Here is a 19,289-nt window from a genome sequence, read left to right on the forward strand (position 1 = left end):
AGCTGTTGACATTTCAAACATTTGGTTATTTAAAAAAAAAAAAAAAAATCTTACACTTCTGGCCCAAAACATGAAACTTCCTATGGAACATACGCACAAACCAAGCTTGAGGTGTATAACGCTAAAATGTGTAGTGTACCCTCTACAATGGGTGAAGCAGAGATAATCTCTAGTTCTTTTTGGGCTATTAAACTGACCATTATACACTTTCTAGCAAAGTATTGTACAAGGTAAGCTTAGTTTAATGAATTATTCTTGTAATGAGACTTAAGTCTTTCATAAAAATGTGAACACTTACAGTGAAATACTTTATTTTGTATCTATGGGGAAATGAAATGTAGTCTGTCATAGTACACCCCCTAGAGGTGCAGTAGTATGTCTGCAGACTTATATTATTAGAAATTGGGTTTCGATACTCATGGTGGGCAGAGCACAGATAGCCCTTTGTGTAGCTTTGTGCTTAATAACAAACAGCAACAACTGTCATAATACAGAGTTTAGAAAATGCATCAGTGAATGAGAGTGTTTGGAATATTTTTCTTATTTCTGCAGTAATTTATTTTCTTATTTTTTCAACTGTAAGTCATCTGTGAATACTAAAAAAAAATGAGTGAAAAACTTTGAAGTACATACAAGTAAAATAGTTTTCAATGATAGCTTAGATATATATATATATAATCTTTAAATATTATTCCTATAAGTAAGAGTCAGGCATAGAAACAACTGTAGCATTTGTTACTGTAACAAGTACCAAAGATATGTTTGATGCAGAATTAGACTAATATTTTAAAAGAGCACAATTTGAAAAAACTTCAAGGATAAATATTACTTTAAATTGTTTGAGAGGTCTTAGGAAAGTAACTTAAGTATGGTAGTTTTAAACCAGTCAACTGTAAATTTTAAACAAGCATTTAGAGATTTACCATCATTAAAGATTTGACTTACAAAATAATAGAAGTATTAAAATCTTTAAACTTATTTCTTTATTATGTTTTTAGAAAATTGTCTTGAAAATAATGGTTGGAAATCTACTAAATATATAAACATTTAGTACATTCAAGAGTTATATGGTATATAGTTTCCTGGTCGCATGATAGCTACAAGGTTGGTTAGAGTAAGTAACCTAGTATTCAGAATGTAAAATAGAATATGGTAACTTTAGTATCATAAAGCTAAAAGTATTCTTATTAGAAATATTTGATCATACCTTTTATTTTTTTCAGTTAATTTACTGATTAATTGTATCAACAAAGCATACTTTTTTAGGAGACTTAATAATGAAAAAGATTTAGATAAATATCTATGTGTGTGTGTGTGTGTGTGTGTATAAAGGTCTAAGTAAAACTACTTGAATGTTGTTTTTTATAAATAAAAAGTTACTGTGCAAAATATAATAATAAAGTTCTTCTAATGATTTTATAGTGTGTAATGTTCCCATAATTCTCTGCCCTAACTCTCTTGACATAGGCTCCATCAGTACGATCAACTATATTGTGAACTCATTTAAAATCTTTTTAGGTTTAACGTTTTAAACTTTCACATACAAAAATATGATTTTTAGTTAAATATTTTTAATAAACTAAACTAAAGATTTTTCTATGAATTTATTAAGTGTTTGTTTTAAATAGTCCATGTGTAAAGTAATTTTCATGTTCAGATTAAAAACATTTTTCGTCACCTCAAAAATCTCGAATTTTCCTTGTGTAATCCATAACACCTCCTAAATAATTTCACACCTTTTTTTTTCTGGAAAAAATTATATCTGTTGTTTTCTCTACACTATCTAAAAATGGTATTAATCAATTTGACCAATCTTATAACCACCAGAAATGGACAACAAAATAAATCTAAATTACTCTTATTTTCTTTCTAGAATGACTTCAGAATATAACAAGAAACTACATTTGTTTATCCTAACTTGCTTTAAACTCTTAACAATAAAATTTAATAGTAAATATGTGTACCATTGTCCTTAAACTACTATATAATTACCACCTGCACCATTTTAAACTGTAACCCATCTGAGCATGTGCAGCTCATGTTATGCTAGTGAATTACATTACCTAGGAGCTACTACAAGATGCTTATGTGCATGAAACATTTTTATTATATTATTATTATTTATTTTATTTAATCTTAAATAACCTAAAAAAGATCTCTATTTTTACATTTTAGTTACATTTTATAATAACAAATAAAGTAAACATGAAAAATGAAAAATAAAGTATTCACTCAGTATTTTTGTTTTCTTGCTATTAAGCATATTTAAGTATATTTTTTTATATTAATGGTGGTAATGCATTAAATAGTTTTTATTTAATTAAATAATGCATCAAAAACGTAGGCTAATAATATGCAAAATGCAGACAATTTCTTCTGTCATAATTTTTCTGGTTTACTAACTATGCACAAGAGCCATTACAGATTCATACAGGTTATACATTATGATTCCCATAGGAAGTGAAGTTTATAATAAGTGAAATTAACACTTAACTATTAAGAACATAATACAATACATCATTTGGTAGATGAAAACCATGGCTTTCTATTGGTTATTTGTAATGTGGAATTAAATGTAAGAAAAAAGCTATTGACAAAACTTGAGATAGAGGATGAGACAGGTGGGTGTGGAAGGAGGGGTCTGATTTTTTATTTAATAGCTCTGTAACCAAACAAAATTGAAGGCTAAAAAGTAATAGTTTATCTGAGCAATAAAGATTTCATAGTGAATAACATGTTTAATTTTGTACTTCGTGAAGGAGTGGTGAATAAAACAGAGAATATACTTAAAGAAAATGTGTCACACCAGGGGGAATTCAGGATTTTAAAAAATATTACCTTGTAGAATGAAAAACTTAGAGCTTATATACTGTTAAAATGTGGATTATTAGTTAAGATTTTATCTATACTAAATTAACTTAATAAAATTTTGAATGTAAGACATTAAAACATTGTCATGTACAATAAAGAATACGCCTGGCAAGGAGTTGAAAATGTTTTAATAAGTAGTGACAGTTTTTAAGAATTATGTTTCTCTCTGAAATACGTGGTCTAATAAAATGGTTTTCATCAAGTAAACATCTCCATGAAAGATAAGAACTTGAGTTAGTTAGTTTGACTCATAAGATAGGATTTTTTTTTAAAGTAACTGTAGCCTTCAAGATTTATTTACTTGTGTTTCTTGACAGATTTGTATCAACCAATCATGTGTAGATGTCATAACATACAGAACTCCTGGAACCTGTCCAACCAACAATATAGCTTTAAACTGTTCTGGGCATGGTGTAAGTTTTTCTTTATGTTTTCTGTATTCTTCTGATTCACATGATTCCTGTAACAGCTTTGCAAACTAATTATTAAATTTGTATGTAAATGTAAGTTTTTCTGTTTTAGTCTTAGGTTTATCAAAATAAATTTATGTTATACGGATTTGAGTTATATTTTCAGGTTTTCAATCCTTAGAAAATTGAGTCATATAATGGATTAGTTACATTAGATTTGGTTTTTAAACAATGGAAAATTATGTCAGCTCATGTTTTTATTCATGTTGTGTAGGGTTGCTATGCCACTTGAGATTTTTATTATTTTACACAATTGAAATGTGTGATGCAAGATAAGTTTCTGTAAATTTGATTTTTGTGGAGAAAGAATTCAGTACTGCTTTAGAACTAAATCACATTTATTTCATGATAATTCTGTTAATTTTGGCATTGTTTTATTGTTGTGGATATAACATCTTCAATTATACTCCATTGTACTTCATATTGATCACCTTTTCTATCTTATGCTTTCCTCTTTTCACAGTATATGAAGATTCTGACTAGAGTAATGTATTGTATTAAAGTGATACTCCTTGAATATTTGGAATCAATTAGTCCACTGAATTGTAAAAATTCACCAGCCATTTATCTGTGTGTAGCTTTTTCCATGTTGAACAACAACTTTCTTCAGAGTTCATTATTGCCTTACCACAGTAGACAGTCTCCTGTGTTATACTTGTGACGGAACTGTTTCTACTGCTAAATCATTGGGATCTGTCTTTAAAATTAGTGGATTTTCAGGAACTGAGTATGCTAATGCTGCAGTAATGGTTTGCTCTTTCTTAAGTTTGTTGAATGCTTGTTCACATTTAGTGGTCTCATAAAACTTATCTGGCTTGCAAATAATTTATGTCAAGAATAAGCTTAATTAGAGAATGATTTTACAAAGCAATAATAGCAAGAAAATATTTCAGAAAATCCTCCTGCATCAATTGGATTATTTCTTAGTTGGATTTATAGACACTTCCTCTCTGCTGACTGTATTTCAGAAAACTCGTTTTTTGATAAAACAAAATTGGGGATTCAGCTTAAGGTTCTCTTTCTACATTAAATCTAGAACTTTTGTTATTACATCTTGGGCATTAGCAAAGGTCATCCTGTGTGCCATCTTATCATCCAAGTAGGTGAGTATAATGTTCCAGGGTAGTTCAGACAGAGATCAGTCTGTTAATGGTTGAAATGCTATTACCTACATGTTATTGTCTGCAGTTCCTGGCAACATATAATTACAACCTACCCTTAACACATCTATTTATTTCCTCCATTCTGTTCAGTGCTTCAATACTGTCAGGTGGAAGGAGGAGATTGGTATGTTTCCATACTACTCAGTCTAATGATCCCATAACTTGTGGATTGTATCTTTACTTATTTATCTCTAACTTTAATAGAATCTAGTTCCATTTCCAACTGCAAAGAGATTCTTAAAAATGTACATTTGCTTAATTCTTGTACTGTGGTCTGCCATGATATCTGTATGTTAGTCATGACAACAAATTCATAATTTCACATGGAGTATCCCTCAAAGATAACTAGTTTGAATGGCCTTTCCAAATCTACAAATTCAGATATTTTTTTCTTTTCTTCATACTTTGTTACAGAACTTTGCTGGGAATACTTCCTTTTGAGGTATTACAGTGAACCATTTAAAACTGAACAAGTTAGTTACCAATGCTTGGTAGTTTTTACAGCTCTCAGCTGAAATGTTACTTAATGTTGTTGGGTTTTTTTTAAATAGGTAGTAAGATTAAGAGTGTGCTCTTTAATGTTCTTTCTGTTCACTTTGGAAATTATTTTGAAAAGAGCCTGATATGCCCCCATGGTACCATTACATCATATTTGATTAGTTTCTCAGTAGAGCAGTGTTTATGAATTAACTTACTAAATTCTGAAACTGGATTTTGATAGTGACATGGATATAGTATCCTGGAAAGGTCCTGCAGTAATATCTAACAGTTGTGGTAACAAGTGCAGATCACTAAATTATTTCATATTTTCTTGCAGATGGTGTTTTAGGTTTTAATTCTTGGGTCTGTGCAGAAAAATAAAAGTATCGCTGGTTTAATTTTTGCATTTCTAAAGTTTTTTTCCAGATATTTTATACTGTCACTGACTTTCTCTTCTATTTCATTGACCTTGTTGTTATAATCTTTCCATGCTTTGTGTATGTATTTTTTTAACTTCTTCAATTTTGCCATTACAACTTTCCTCTATTTATTTGATGTTTATCTGTGTATCTTGAAACTTGAATTCTTCTATACATCCCAGGTATCTTTATTGATTTTGTCTTCAAACAGATTTATTTAAAATGTTCTATAACTATTATGTCTTATTCTTCTAATTGCTGTCTTTTTTCACCTATTTCTGTCTGTTTTAGTTGTTTCATTCTTTAATCTTGCTTTTGTAATTAGTTGCCTTGTTAATAATGCTAAGGCAAGTTTATTATTTCTTTTAACCTGATAGTACTGCAACTAATCTACAAATGAGCTTACTTAATAGAATTTCTTGGCTAATCAATCAATTAACTGAATATATTTAATAATTAATGTAGATCCAATTACTTCACTGTATGACTGCCACTCTACCAACTGAAAACTGATTAATTGCTTCACTTATTCTCATAATTATAGTGTAGTTTTTTTTTCTAGACATTTCACAAAGTGTCTCAATCACTAATGTTCACAAACATTCTGAGTAATCTAAGACTTATGTTATAACTTCATATTTATGCACTTCTAACATCTAAATGAAAGCATTGACAATACAGCTTACAACAGTATATTATTCAGTAAGAGGTAGGTCTGTTAATTTTATATATATATATATATATAAATTTATAAAATTTAATTTATGTGCAGTACAAGAGATTTTATTACTTTAGGTATGCTCTAATATCAACACTTGCCACTGTCAGAAAGGATGGACATCACCAGATTGTAGTCAAAGAGTAAAGGTTTCAGATGTTGCGACCACCCCTGTACCAGTGCCAACCGAAAAAGAGACAAAGGTACAGAATAGTTGGAAGAACAGTACCAGTGGAACCACCAAATATAGTATGAATGGCTTTTTTTAATTTTTAGAAAGTATAGTTATTTAATAATATATAATTCTAATCAGTTATGTTTTGCTCAATTCTAATGTCTAACAATTTCATGCAGTCATTGGTGTAATTTTAAAGGTAACTAAACAATCTATGGTTTGACAATATGCATACAATATTTAATACATTGTTGACACTAGCTTTTAATTTTGCATTTGTAAATAACCACATTAGCAAAGATAAATATAATATTTTTCTTTTGTAGTTAAAAGAACATGTTTAATCATCTATAAAAATTCACTTGTTTCCATAAAAAAGTTTGTAATTATTTTTACTAACAAAAAAACAGCATCTTCATGTCTATAAATACAAGTGCCTACTTATTTTGAGTACTTTCGTTGATCCTTGAAATAAATGTCACTTTTATTTAGGGGAAGTAAACATTTCTAAGATATTTTATCAGAAAGAGATATGGAATAGTAGCATTCAGTTACTAATATTTCATGAACATCCATGAAAGAGAAAGAAAAAATGACAGCAGAAATGATACTGGATTTAACTGCATTTAATGGACCTTAATCTACAAACAGTAGTAATATTGTGTGTAATTAATATACTATCCTGTACATTTTAAAGTCATGTTACTTTCACTGTTTGTCTTTACTTTTCTTTCCAATATTTTTGTGTAATGAACAAAAAAGGCACAGTGTTACTACACAGTTATTTCTTCAGTTTATATTATTTTGAAGAATTGTTCATTTAACATTCAAGCATATAATTTTTCCCTATCAAAATATTTCTTCTCTACAGAGTCATCATATTATTACTTTCTATTTTAAAACAATAGGTTATTGGTATAAATTAAAGATGTTATGTGGAAGGTATAGTGTATATTGTGTATTATTAATTTAACAATACAATATATACTGTAGTGCTAATTAAAAGACAGCACATACTATCTTTTAGTAAGGTACAGATAAGATACTTATTAGATATCAGGTATGTTACCATAAAATGTATCTGGATTTTATAAACTTTTCTAAACAACACAGTGTAGTATCCTTTCCTGTGCATGGATTTTATAAACTTTTCTAAACAACACAGTGTAGTATCCTTTCCTGTGCAACATATAAAGCATAAAATTGATGAATTGTGAACTTATTTTAATATGTACCCCTATGTACAATAGTTTCACAGTAATGTACTTCAAAGTGTCTTGTACCCCTATGTACAATAGTTTCACAGTAATGTACTTCAAAGTGTCTTAAGCAAAGTTCTTTATCCCTACTTGCAATGGAGATAGGGAGGATTATTGAATGTTTAGTACTAGGAATTAATACTTGTCTAAACAAACTGGGAACACTTGCACAATTAGTTGCTAATGTATGTGGTTCAAGTGGTTGTGTTTTTCCTTCTCCTGTGGTTATTTTTATGGAGAGTGTGATACCTTTTCAGGAAATGTTCAAAACACTGAAATTTCCTAGAGTAATGAAATATATCTGGGAGTTTCTACAGTTAAAATACTGGTTTATAAAAACAATTCCTACAGAGGTACTGTAATAGTCTTTATCATCTTATATTTTTTATTCAATGGCTAGGGAGCTGAACTTTCAACTGCACAGTAGCACCTAATGAAGTAATGCTTATTTCATGAATGTTCCAAGTTTTGTCCTGGTCAGTAAAGTGTTACTACATCTTGTTTTTGATGTTCTTAATAATTTTATCTTTTGAATCAAGACAATAGCATGTACACAGTTTGTTTATTGAATTAAGAGAGTTCAGTTCACATATCAATCTTGTCTTATCTTAGGGTACTTTGTTAGGTTGTACTTCAACTGATTTATTAATTATGAGAAGCTTATAATTCTGTTGTGACTCCTTTATTATTTCTGATGTATTATTGGTATTAAAGAGAATATAGGTTTGTTAATACATACAGTCTTGTATTATAGTACCATTATTTTGAATCCATAAACAAGACAGAGTGAACTATTACAGATTACACAACCCTCTTAATAATTAGTTTTTAGAAAACTATGTTGTTTAATCTGCCATAGAAACTTCTGTGCATATAAATTACACTCAACTGGTTTGATTATTCAGTTGAAAAAGAAGATTCCTTGAGTGCATCATCCCTAGTCATTGTCCTGGTGTCAGTTGTAGGTGGAGTTTTTATTTTCTTTGCTCTCCTTGCTACGTGCTACAGGTAAGTTGTTTCACATGCATTAACTTTAATAACTACTTATGTTTCAACACAAAGACAACTTCTTTAGTATATTATTCAATAGAAATTTCTTAACAAAGTTTGTAATGCTCTACATGAAACTTGTGAAATATTTATTGTTATACAGCTCGGACATGAGCCACATTTAATGAGATGGCTTTCCAGTAACTTGTGTGTAAACTGTATATGTCAGGTGTTAACTCAGTAAACAACAGTATTTCTTTTCGTCAGTGTAACTTTTGTCTTCATTGTAGTTCTTTACCTGAAAAGCTCATGTAAATAAACTTGTAACTACCATGAAACTATGTACTCCATAAACTCTGAATATGATAATTATATCTTCATGAAGTTTTACAAGCTTTCAGTAAACATTACAAGTTTGTTTTATACAAAAATAATTTTTTATTAAAGATTTGTTTATGAACTTACATAAGCTTTTCTAAGCCACCCTGAGTGAAAGTACTGTTTGCATCTTTAATTTTCATATTTAGAACATCATTAATGAATATCACAAGTTTTTCTTTCATTTTTTTCAGTAAAACTTTGTCTACAAAATAAAATCAAAAGTACATTTTTTTATCTCGTAAAGCAGGTTAGGTGGATGAGTAATATCATACAAATGTAATTATAGAAAATATATCTAATTTTAGCACACCGGACTGTTGTGTTAGACTACTATGTTTTTTACTTACTACTGATTTTTGCATAAGAGCTTTAGTATTATATGTCATCTGCTAATGGCTTTGTCTGGTGTTTGGAGATACCTTTTTTATCACAGTGATTGTGTATAGGATTTCAAAAATGTAAAGCATTGATACTACTGATTTATTTTTCAAACTGTTCAGCTGAGAACTATTTAAAAATCAAAATCATTGTATCGATTCAATTCACTGTGTTATGTAGTTTCATATTTACTGCATATTTTACCAGGCATGGTAATTACTGGTGTTAGTTTTCTGTGTTATTTATTGATTATTTTAGTGTGAAGGTTTAGTTAGTGTTTACCATGTTACTTACTGGTCTCTAATATTAGTGTTCTGTGTTATTTATTGATTATTTTAGTGTGAAGTTTTAGTTATTGTCTACTGTGTTACTTACTGAGTGTACTGGTCTCAGATATTAATTTTCTGTGTTATTTGTTATTCTAGTGTGAAGTATAATTGTTTTCTATTGAGCACGTTGATTTCAAGTATTATTATACTGTGTTATTTACTCAGTGTACTGATCTCAGGTATTAGTCTGTTGTATTAACTGCTTATCTTGCTGATCTAACAACTTAAATATTGTTTGCCTTTTTGTTTTTTCTATTTATCATATTTGTTATAATTACTAGTTTGTCATAAACAGGATTTTGAAGGCAGCATTGTAGATCATATTGTAATAAATTTTAATGTTGGGTGGGTTCTTTTGGAGTATTTAGTAAAAATAATGTCAAGTCTAGTTCTTGTAACAATAATAATTTATTTCTTCACTAACACTTGCTATAAACTGTGTTAACTTTGACAAAGGTTGTAGGTCTAACTTCACAAACAGTATTTGAACAGAAATTCTGACACTAATGGTATGCATTACTCACAAATAAAGCTTAAGTTACTTACAAGAATTTTCATACTTTTCTGTTGATAATAAACATGCTAAGTAATTTGCTGTTTAGCTTTCTAACTGAAGAAAAGCACTGAATAATTTACTAAATGGATAAACTCATTAATTCACTAATATTCATATTTGTATCTTTGTTTCCTCATACTGTACAAAACATTTAGATTAAACAGAAGCCTTAACTTTTATGGACTTTCTAGACACTGTCAAGTGCACTATAGCATGTAAACACCTAAATTAATGTTAATACAACAATATTTATTAAACCATCTAGAATTAACTTGATTAAATCAGAAGTGTCTGAAAGAAATGCAAAATATTTACTTTTACAAGTAAATCAAGTCATTGTTATGTTATAACAGATTTCATGTAAGAGAAGTGTGTGACTGATGAAGAATAAGATGATCCTTTGTTACTGATAGATTTCTCAGCAAAGGATAAAACTTACAGTTAGAATGGAAAAAATTAGTTAAATTAATAATAACAGAGTTATCATCATGTTACTGCAAAGAGGAAGATTTATCAAGATTTGATAATCTCGTGTAATTTTGTGTGTCCACTAATTTAAAATTTGAAGGTGGAACTTTGTATATCCAGTGTAGGAGGCATTAAAATGGAAGTCAGGTAGTATTATTTGTTTTAAGATGAAATTCCATGTATTTTGGTAGTTTAATTTATAGTTTTCAGGTCAACTAAATATTTCATTAAATTTGTTTTGAATAGTGAAATATAAAACTAGAACTTTGATCATGAAAAGTTAGAATAATTTTATCATTTGGAAAACTAGTAACAGCAATTTTTTATGTGGGTTCATTTTCTACACGAGCCTCACGAACCCAGAAGAAAGGTAAAACAAGGAATAATAATATGTTGCTACAACAGTTGGTCTCTTGTGATTTATTTAATCTGACAAATGTCTTTCCTGCTTTTAATTAGAAGGAAAAGCAATGGTCCAAAGCACGATTCTTCAAAAGGTCAAAATAGTAAAATAAGTGGTCCTGGATCAGCTCTTGGGAAGGATGAAGAATCTTCACACGAAAATGTCAGTAGAATGATAACTTTCGGAAGTATGCCTTCATATAGGTAAACAAGTGCTTTGATGTTATTTTTATGAAACCTGAAAGAAAACTTGGAAGTGACTGTTAATGCATCAAAAGTTTATTACGGACTACAAAAGCAACTGATCAAATATAATACCTTACATTTTCTGTTTTGTATTTGCTTTGCTCTGATTATGTCAAGAACTAAATGTTAAACCTTAACTCTTTCATACACAACTTAGGGTTCTATAATCTTCTACAGATTCCATTCCTGAGAGAATTTTAACAAGTTTTTTCTCATTCCTCACTTGTTGAAATATCTAGATGAACTTCCTTCCAACTGTTATACCAATTTACTGGGATTATACATTGTACTTTATTTTTCCATGAAATGCAAAAATAAGATAAATAGGTAAGAATTTCTTTAAAATCTGTTTTAAAACTAAAATGTTAAACTGTAGAGCTGTTTCTCTTCTAAAATTCCAAAGTTTATGTGAAAGCAGGATGGTGGAAGCAAACAGATTCATCCATAATTATCTGCCTTATTTGGTCACAACTTTTGGGACTTCAGCAGATATCTTTTTCTCTTTTTGTTGTTTGTATTTAACATTGTGACAGTATATTTAGCTTTATTATACTTTGTTTCATTTTAAATCATTAAGTGCAGCTCCACTTTTAGTCATGGCATAACAGATCATAGAATGGATCTTGGCTTCCTTTTTTTTTTCAGGCACAGACTTTTAGTTGAAAGCTCTGTCATCTCTTGACTAATATGAGATCGAATTACAGTTTTTGTCTCAGGATGTCATACCCTTTTGATTGATGTATTTGACCATGCCATAGGTCTTATAGATTAATTTACTCTAATCCTGTCTAAAAGAATTTCAATTTGAGTGTAGTCTGGCAGAGATAACTGGAAAATTGTAAATGAAAGTAAGAGAATTATTAACAAAATATATATACAGATCATAGATTTTAGTTTTTATGGGTGAAGAGAACAAGAATGTATGAGATATAAAACAAGTGTAAATATTCATAGCATGCTTATACCATACAGTGTTCATATCGTGTTATTTTACATCTTAGAGAGGATAAGCTTCATGAGATGAGACGTCAACAACTGAGAAAAAACACCTCATGTTCTGAAGGAGAAGAGGTTGACCTTTTAGATGAAATGTCCACATTTATTGAACTCTCTCCAAATAACCTGTCCAAAGTACCTGAAAGAGGAATCTTGAAGCATGGTGAGGGTAAGGAAAAATGGAGTGATGAAGCCTCTCAATCAGATAACCAGGACATTCTTAGCCAATCTGATAACCGTGACAGTGATCAGCTGACAGAAGTTGAACGAAATCTCAAAAGCATGAATGGTTACCATGAAGAAATACTAGAAGCACTCCATTCTGCATCTTCTCACCGCCCTCAGCCTGACACCTTGACAAGTCCATGCCAAGAACACCTTCCTTCATTTGGACAGACTGTTGGTGATTATGGATCTTTGCAATTTATGAAGAGCAGCAGTCCAGATGAACAGCTAGAGACAGAGAGTGGAGATGAAGTGGAGGAAACTGTACCTCCCTGTGGTCCTATCAGGATTAGGAATTTAGAAGATCTTCTCCGGCAACTGGAACACCAGCCTGGGCCTCACACTTCTCCAGAAGGTTCAGAAGACATTCGTTTGAGCGAGCCCGAGGCTGACCGCCACTATCACTTGGATCATCCTCGACTCTTTAGGCCCACACCTAGAAGTGAGAATTGCTTTTCTCCTTATTCAGAAGTAGAAGAAGATGAAGAGGAAGATAATGGGCGAGAAGAAGAGGAGGAAGATGTTGATGAGGATGGCAGTGGTTATGCATCACCCACCTTAGTTCGGAGTGCTAGTGAGGAAGCCCTGCCTGTGACTGTGAAAAAAGATTACAGTTATGAACGAAATCTCAATACTAGACAACACGACGAGAAGGCTCTGAAGAGAGAGACTTGTGATTATTTCCCCAGCCCTCCTTCAGATACAAATTCCTATGAAGAAGAAGCCAGTTCTTTTCATTCCGTACCTCCTGCTAGTCACCGACCAGTTGAGCCACTACCTGCACCTACTTCTTCCACAACTGGGGCACAGCCAATCTCTGGGGCCAAAAGGAAAACTAAGAAAAAATTCCCAGAGTACAAGATCTAGATGACCATTTGCCTCAAGTAAGAACAATGTTTTGTGGTTGTAGTCACTTCCACAAGAAAAGGTTTATTCAGTAGTATGGTATAAGTAGTGTTGATTTTATTGTTGTAATTTGATGCACTTAAAATTGAAACTGATAGAATCAACTGACAAGGTATCTTTTTTGTAATGCCTTAAATGCCATAATTTGTATCTTGTCAATGTTTCATATTTTTACTCGCCATTCAACTTCAGTCCAGAATGTTGCTGTTAAGTAATCCACATTTTTCAGTTTTGTTTTAAGATAGAGAATTTCTATGAATAGTAAATTTAATTTACTTATGTGAACGTATTTATTACCAAGTTCTCTATAAAAGAAAAACTGAAATTAGTTTATTGTTTTACATGCTGTTACCCCCCCTCCCAGTAAACCTTTATGTATTAACTTTTTAAGCTTTATGAAATTCTCATTTTTAAGTCACTACTAATTCTTATAGAATTACTTTGAAGATTAATTCATAGTATTTTCATTTATCTAATTAATCATAGGACATTATATACTGTTCTAGGTTAATAATAACCTGCGAACAACCATCCCTAACCCATTTTTAAAATGTCATTAATTTTTTTTAAGTTTACCATTTACATTATAATTTGTAAAATTACTTTAGATAATTTTTTGAAGATTAGCAGTATTTGTAGTGAAGTCTGTTGTATTTACCTGGAAGGTAATTAGTAAGAAAATTCTAGTCATGTATTTCTTGGGGACATGGGCACAACAGATGGTTAAACTTCTTGCTCAATGGGAGGTGCACTAACATTACAAGATATGTTCAAAAAGAAAGCAAACACTTTATTGCACATCTTTACCTCTCATTCATGTTTTGACAAAAAAATATTACAGCTGTGTCAACATACTTTCAACTAAAAAAATGAAGTTTAAAATTCGTGTTTGACTTTATTTTAACAAATGATTTTAACCAATATTAATATGAAGTATTTCTAAGATTGAAACTGTACAGGATTGTTAAAGGTTGGCAGCATTTCATTAATTATGTATTAAAATCATGTGGTGTGGTTATACATTCAAGTAATTAGAATGAATTGTGAATTATTTCCAGTTTTATTTGGATTTATCTCATAATACCTTTTGAGGAGCAAGTGAAGTAATAACAAGGAAAACATTACTTTACTCAAGTAACTCATGTTGTACAGGATTTAGTACAGAGAATTTCCTAGTCAATGTTTTATTAATATGTAATGTAAACTAGTTCTGAAGGGACTGGTTTACCCAAGATAATCACTTATTTGAGAAAAACTGAGATTACTAAAACTAAACGTTCTAGTTGAAAGTTAATTACAGGTTTCATATGAATTACTTTTTGAAGGATTTATGTTACCATAAATTGTGTCAGTACTGTAATGAACATTTCAGCATTGTGTGCTGTTCACCAGTTATTGAAAATTCACTGTATTAGATACATTCGTTTTCCTAATTAATGCTTCATTAATATTTCACTTAAAACAATACCAAAACTTCTGGAGAACTGGTCAGTTGCTTGAATAACCTGTGATTATAAGTAAGAAATATAAAATTATCTGATTTGATTTAGAAACTTTGGGCAGTTGTATTTTGTGTGTTCATAACTGGTGTTACACTACTTAAAATAATTACAAAACTTTACTGTCTTAGTTTTTTATATATATTTTTTATAGTTTACTTTGTTATCAATCTGTTAATTAACATTCCATTAGTATCTGAATATAAACTTAGAAATCTTTAGTTGAACTTCCACCTTTTGTTGTTTCATCTAAATGTTTCTGAAAGAATCATAAGACTGAAGGTTATCAGGTTCTGGTTTCTTTTTTAATTTATTCTGAACATTTCTGAATGGTTTATTAATTATAGGCAATGAACCTCTCAATTATTTATCATAACATAAACATTTCATAAAGACTTAAGTTTACTGAAGGTAATCAGTCTCCTAATTAATAATTCATGACAGTCTTATGTAAACATTCTTGAAGATCTGGTATACTAGAGGTAACCAGTCTCCTAATTAATATTTCATCTTTTCATCATCTGATGTAAACTTCTCTGAAAGATTTAGTTGACTGGGGATGATTGGTCTCCTAATTATCATTTTATCACTACTTTAAGTCTGCCCATTAATGTTAGTAGGAAGTCATGTGATTTTATTAAGAAACAACTTGATTCCAGTGCTTCTGTGTGGTAGACTCGTTTAAACTGTGAAAATCTGTACATTAGTATTTGGTGGCTGTGATTGATTTGAGCTTTGAAATAAAAGTTTGGAAGTTTGTATACAGCATTAGTATATTGAAGTACTGATATGTTTCATAATTTCCATGTTCCTTATAAGTGTTATTTATAGACTTAAAATTGACAGTTGGATAAAATACTCATGACATATAGGCAGTCTTTATAATATATTGTAAAGCTTTTTTGTAATACTTTTTGAGGTTTTTTCTCTTTTATTTTTTTTAAATCAATCTTGTTTGCAGTGCATCATTGGTAGAGTGTAAGCATTTTGTATAGTAAATACCATTGCCATCATTATGTCTTCTTGTACTTCATGTTCACATGATCACCATTTGATACTAGATTGTCACATTCACTTCAGGAGCCTCCCTGTAGCCTTAGATTTCTGAACCCAACAGAAAAGTTAACCTTTTATACTAAGCTTAAAGATATTCCCAGTCCAAAGCAATGTTTCCACTAGCTATCTATCAGTTGTTGTGGTTTTTTCTCCTCAAACAAACAAAAAAAAGAACAGAAAAGAAGTCAATTACTTTGTTTACCAACTGTGTGTGTAAAACTGAATAAAAAGTTAAAGAATGAATTTTGAGTATAATACTGCTGTTAAAATATCTTCTGACTTTTCAACTTGTTTTTAAGTGAATGTTCATTCTGTCACCAAATTATCAGTGAAAGCTTGTAATGTCGTGTGGTTGTTGGTTGCAGAAATAGATGGCTATGAGAGGTCACTCAAGGCAGCTAATTTTTTACCTTTACTTTTCCTAGTCCTTGGATTGTGTGTGAATGTTTTTGTGTCCAGTTCACCTCTCCCCTTGCTGCAGAGGAATTTTTCTGTAAGTGATGGTTGAATAAAAATTGTTTTGTTCAGGTCAAATGCTACTATTCAGAGTTGATTTTCTGTACAGATATTTCCTTTTGCTGTGTACTGAGCAAAAAACATAACATTTCAAACCACAGAGCTATAGAAAAACTTTTGTCATTTTAACAATAAATGTTTCTATAAAAATAGTACACAATATGCATTAACAAAAAATCAAATTCTCTTTCTCACTAAATCCATACATGCATTTATTAAAATAATGTTTTATAAATGTTCCAGCATACAGGTCCAACATAATACTTTAATATCAAGTGTTTCACTTTCTGCATTACGCATAAGCGACAAGTAAGATATACAAGATAATAACCAACAGAAGTACAAATATTGGGAAACTTGACTTAAATTAGTTATACTGTACAGAATATAAAATTGAACATCATAGGTTACCAGATAGTTTCATATATTTAGAAAGAAAAAAAAATCAAGGTAAACTAGAATCTTATTGGAGCCATTTATTCAACCTTCATTGGCCACTACACATTCTTAAATAGATTTATACTGTCATGTATACTGATGTTGCACTTTTCTAGAGAATCAGTAGTAAAATCATAATCCATGAAGCAAATACTAGTTTTTATTGTGTATTTTGCAAGTTCTATTCCTTAAGGTTAGTTTCATTATTTTAACCATTATTCTTATCTTAGTATATTGATTTTGGACTAATGTAAACTTCTTGGGTTAGTAAAATCTTCTGAGATGTTATTGAGTTTATGGTCGAAAATATATTTTTAGCAAGTGTTCAATTGATAAAATAATGCATTCCAATTGTTACAAGTCATAATACAAGGTATGTATTTTTAGTTCTCTTCTATGTAGATACCTTGATTAAAATGTTTAATATATGTTATTATACATATTTATTGTGAAGTTACTAATAGAAAACCAGACAAGTATTAAAATGCTAGGATCAGTTAATATAGCTTAAAGTCATGCAGTGTAAGTTTTTAGTTAGTGTGTATCTTTTAGTCTGGGTTGCAAGATGTGACAGGGGTACCATTTTCTTAGCACTGCATATCTGTTTAATAACTATGGGGGTGTAGCACTTTGTGTAGTTTTGGACATTAATGTAGTGTTTAATAACTATGGGGGTGTAGCACTTTGTGTAGTTTTGGCCATTAATGTAGAATATTGTGATATAGGTGTAAAATCAAATACACACCCACTAACTGTGATCTGTTTTTATTTCATTATTTTCATGTTCCTTTTTAGTGTTAGACATAAAATTGACAGTTGGATAAAATACTCATGACACATAGGCAGTCTTTATAATATATTGTTCTTATAAAGCTTTTTTGTAATATTTTGACATCTTTTTTCTTCTTTAAAAATCTTGTTTGCAGTGCAGAATTGGTACAATGTAAGCATATTGTATAGTAAATACCCTTGCCATCATTCTGTCTTCCACTTGAGGCTTACGTTTTGGTTATGTATTATCCACTAGCTGTGACCTGAACTTCCCATTGGAGAAGATGAAATCCTGTTGTTAGTGTATGCACAACTTGGGTGATTAACTACTCACACTTCTTAACTCTGTGAGATGTTTATACATGTATCAGGTGGATTAAGTAAACGTTCCCACTTTACTCCATTAAAGTATTTATACAGAAACAAGGAGTTTCTTGACTCATACTTGTTTACCCAAAGAGATATTTAAATACATGTATCAGGTGGTGTAACTTCATACACACCAACCTTACCCTGTTAAATTCTTAACATAGAAATATTAAAAGGAATTGTTTGGAACACACTTCTTTTTTCCTGACTTGTACACCTATCCATATATGGCTTCATCAAGTGCTGAACACAGCAAGGTCTTCTATGCATGGGACCTGGAGCTGTGAACAGACAGTAGATGGTGGCCCTAAACCTGCTAACCTGACAACACAGGCAGTTGAGGGATTTTCATGTACTCCAGCCCTTTTCTGCTCTTTTGAAGATGTTGAATTGATGTGTGAAAGATCTTGGAGGTGGAGTGTGTGTGTTTTTTTAACATGTTGTTTCTGCCATAGTATTAAATGGTTCAGTTCAGCTGCATAAAATATTTTGTGATATCAGGCATTTCTTTACTTTCACATGTGTGTGGTAATTTAAGCCACTCCATACAGGCTGTTTGTGTCAGATGGCTTTAGCCATACTGTGGTGATTCAACAGTTGTTGAGCATGGAGTCAAGATTTTTGGCACGAGTTTCAAAGTTCCCAAACCTGAGTTGTACTTAGAACAGGAATACCAGAGGGTAAGTGCAGAGACCCTGATGGTTGTTGTCAGCCCTCTATTTCATTCTGGCAAGTTTCCTGATGTGTTCAAGAGTTACTCACAGAAGTCCAGTTATGTGACATTCTATTAGACCTTTAGCTTGCTGTTTACCTTCTAATTTTGCAAGTAAAAGAGGTTGACCTGCACTTTCCCACCTAGTTCTTTAGACAAGGTTTCTTTGGCTTGGATGGTGATAGCAAGGTTAATGTAGTAGGTGAAACTGTATGGGCTAGTCCTTAGCTTAGATAATGAACAGGATAGAAGCTAGGATGCTCCACTGTGGTCTCCAACAGCTGCATTTTCCACTTAGATTCTATATCATGTTAATAAGTCTGTCTTTGATCATGTAGATTTTCGAGAGAAGTCTACATAAGTTCACCATGTGATTTGATACCCAAAGGTTGATAAATACAGCACGACATTTTGTGTAGACTCAGTGTTTTTCATCATCTGGTAAAATTCAGTTGTCAATTATGTCATTAAGGAGGAGAGACTTGTAATTTTGACA

The 19,289-nt window shown here is 30.8% G+C and overlaps 1 protein-coding gene across 2 annotated transcripts in view; it reads left to right on the forward strand.

Moving 5' to 3' along the window:
- Positions 1-16,521, forward strand: part of LOC143235268 (disintegrin and metalloproteinase domain-containing protein 11-like) — an 82,534-nt gene extending 66,013 nt beyond the window's left edge. For both annotated transcript variants that reach the window (XM_076473239.1, XM_076473240.1), the window contains 5 exons: positions 3,189-3,284; positions 6,199-6,370; positions 8,461-8,563; positions 11,117-11,263; positions 12,307-16,521. In XM_076473239.1, coding sequence (XP_076329354.1) covers positions 3,189-3,284; positions 6,199-6,370; positions 8,461-8,563; positions 11,117-11,263; positions 12,307-13,393 — 1,605 coding nt within the window. In that variant the 3' untranslated portion in view covers positions 13,394-16,521. The remainder of the gene's footprint in view (positions 1-3,188; positions 3,285-6,198; positions 6,371-8,460; positions 8,564-11,116; positions 11,264-12,306) is intronic.
- The last annotated feature ends 2,768 nt before the right edge of the window (positions 16,522-19,289 follow it).

Source organism: Tachypleus tridentatus, chromosome 12 (genome assembly GCF_004210375.1).
Source record: "Tachypleus tridentatus isolate NWPU-2018 chromosome 12, ASM421037v1, whole genome shotgun sequence".
NCBI lineage: Eukaryota > Metazoa > Arthropoda > Merostomata > Xiphosura > Limulidae > Tachypleus > Tachypleus tridentatus.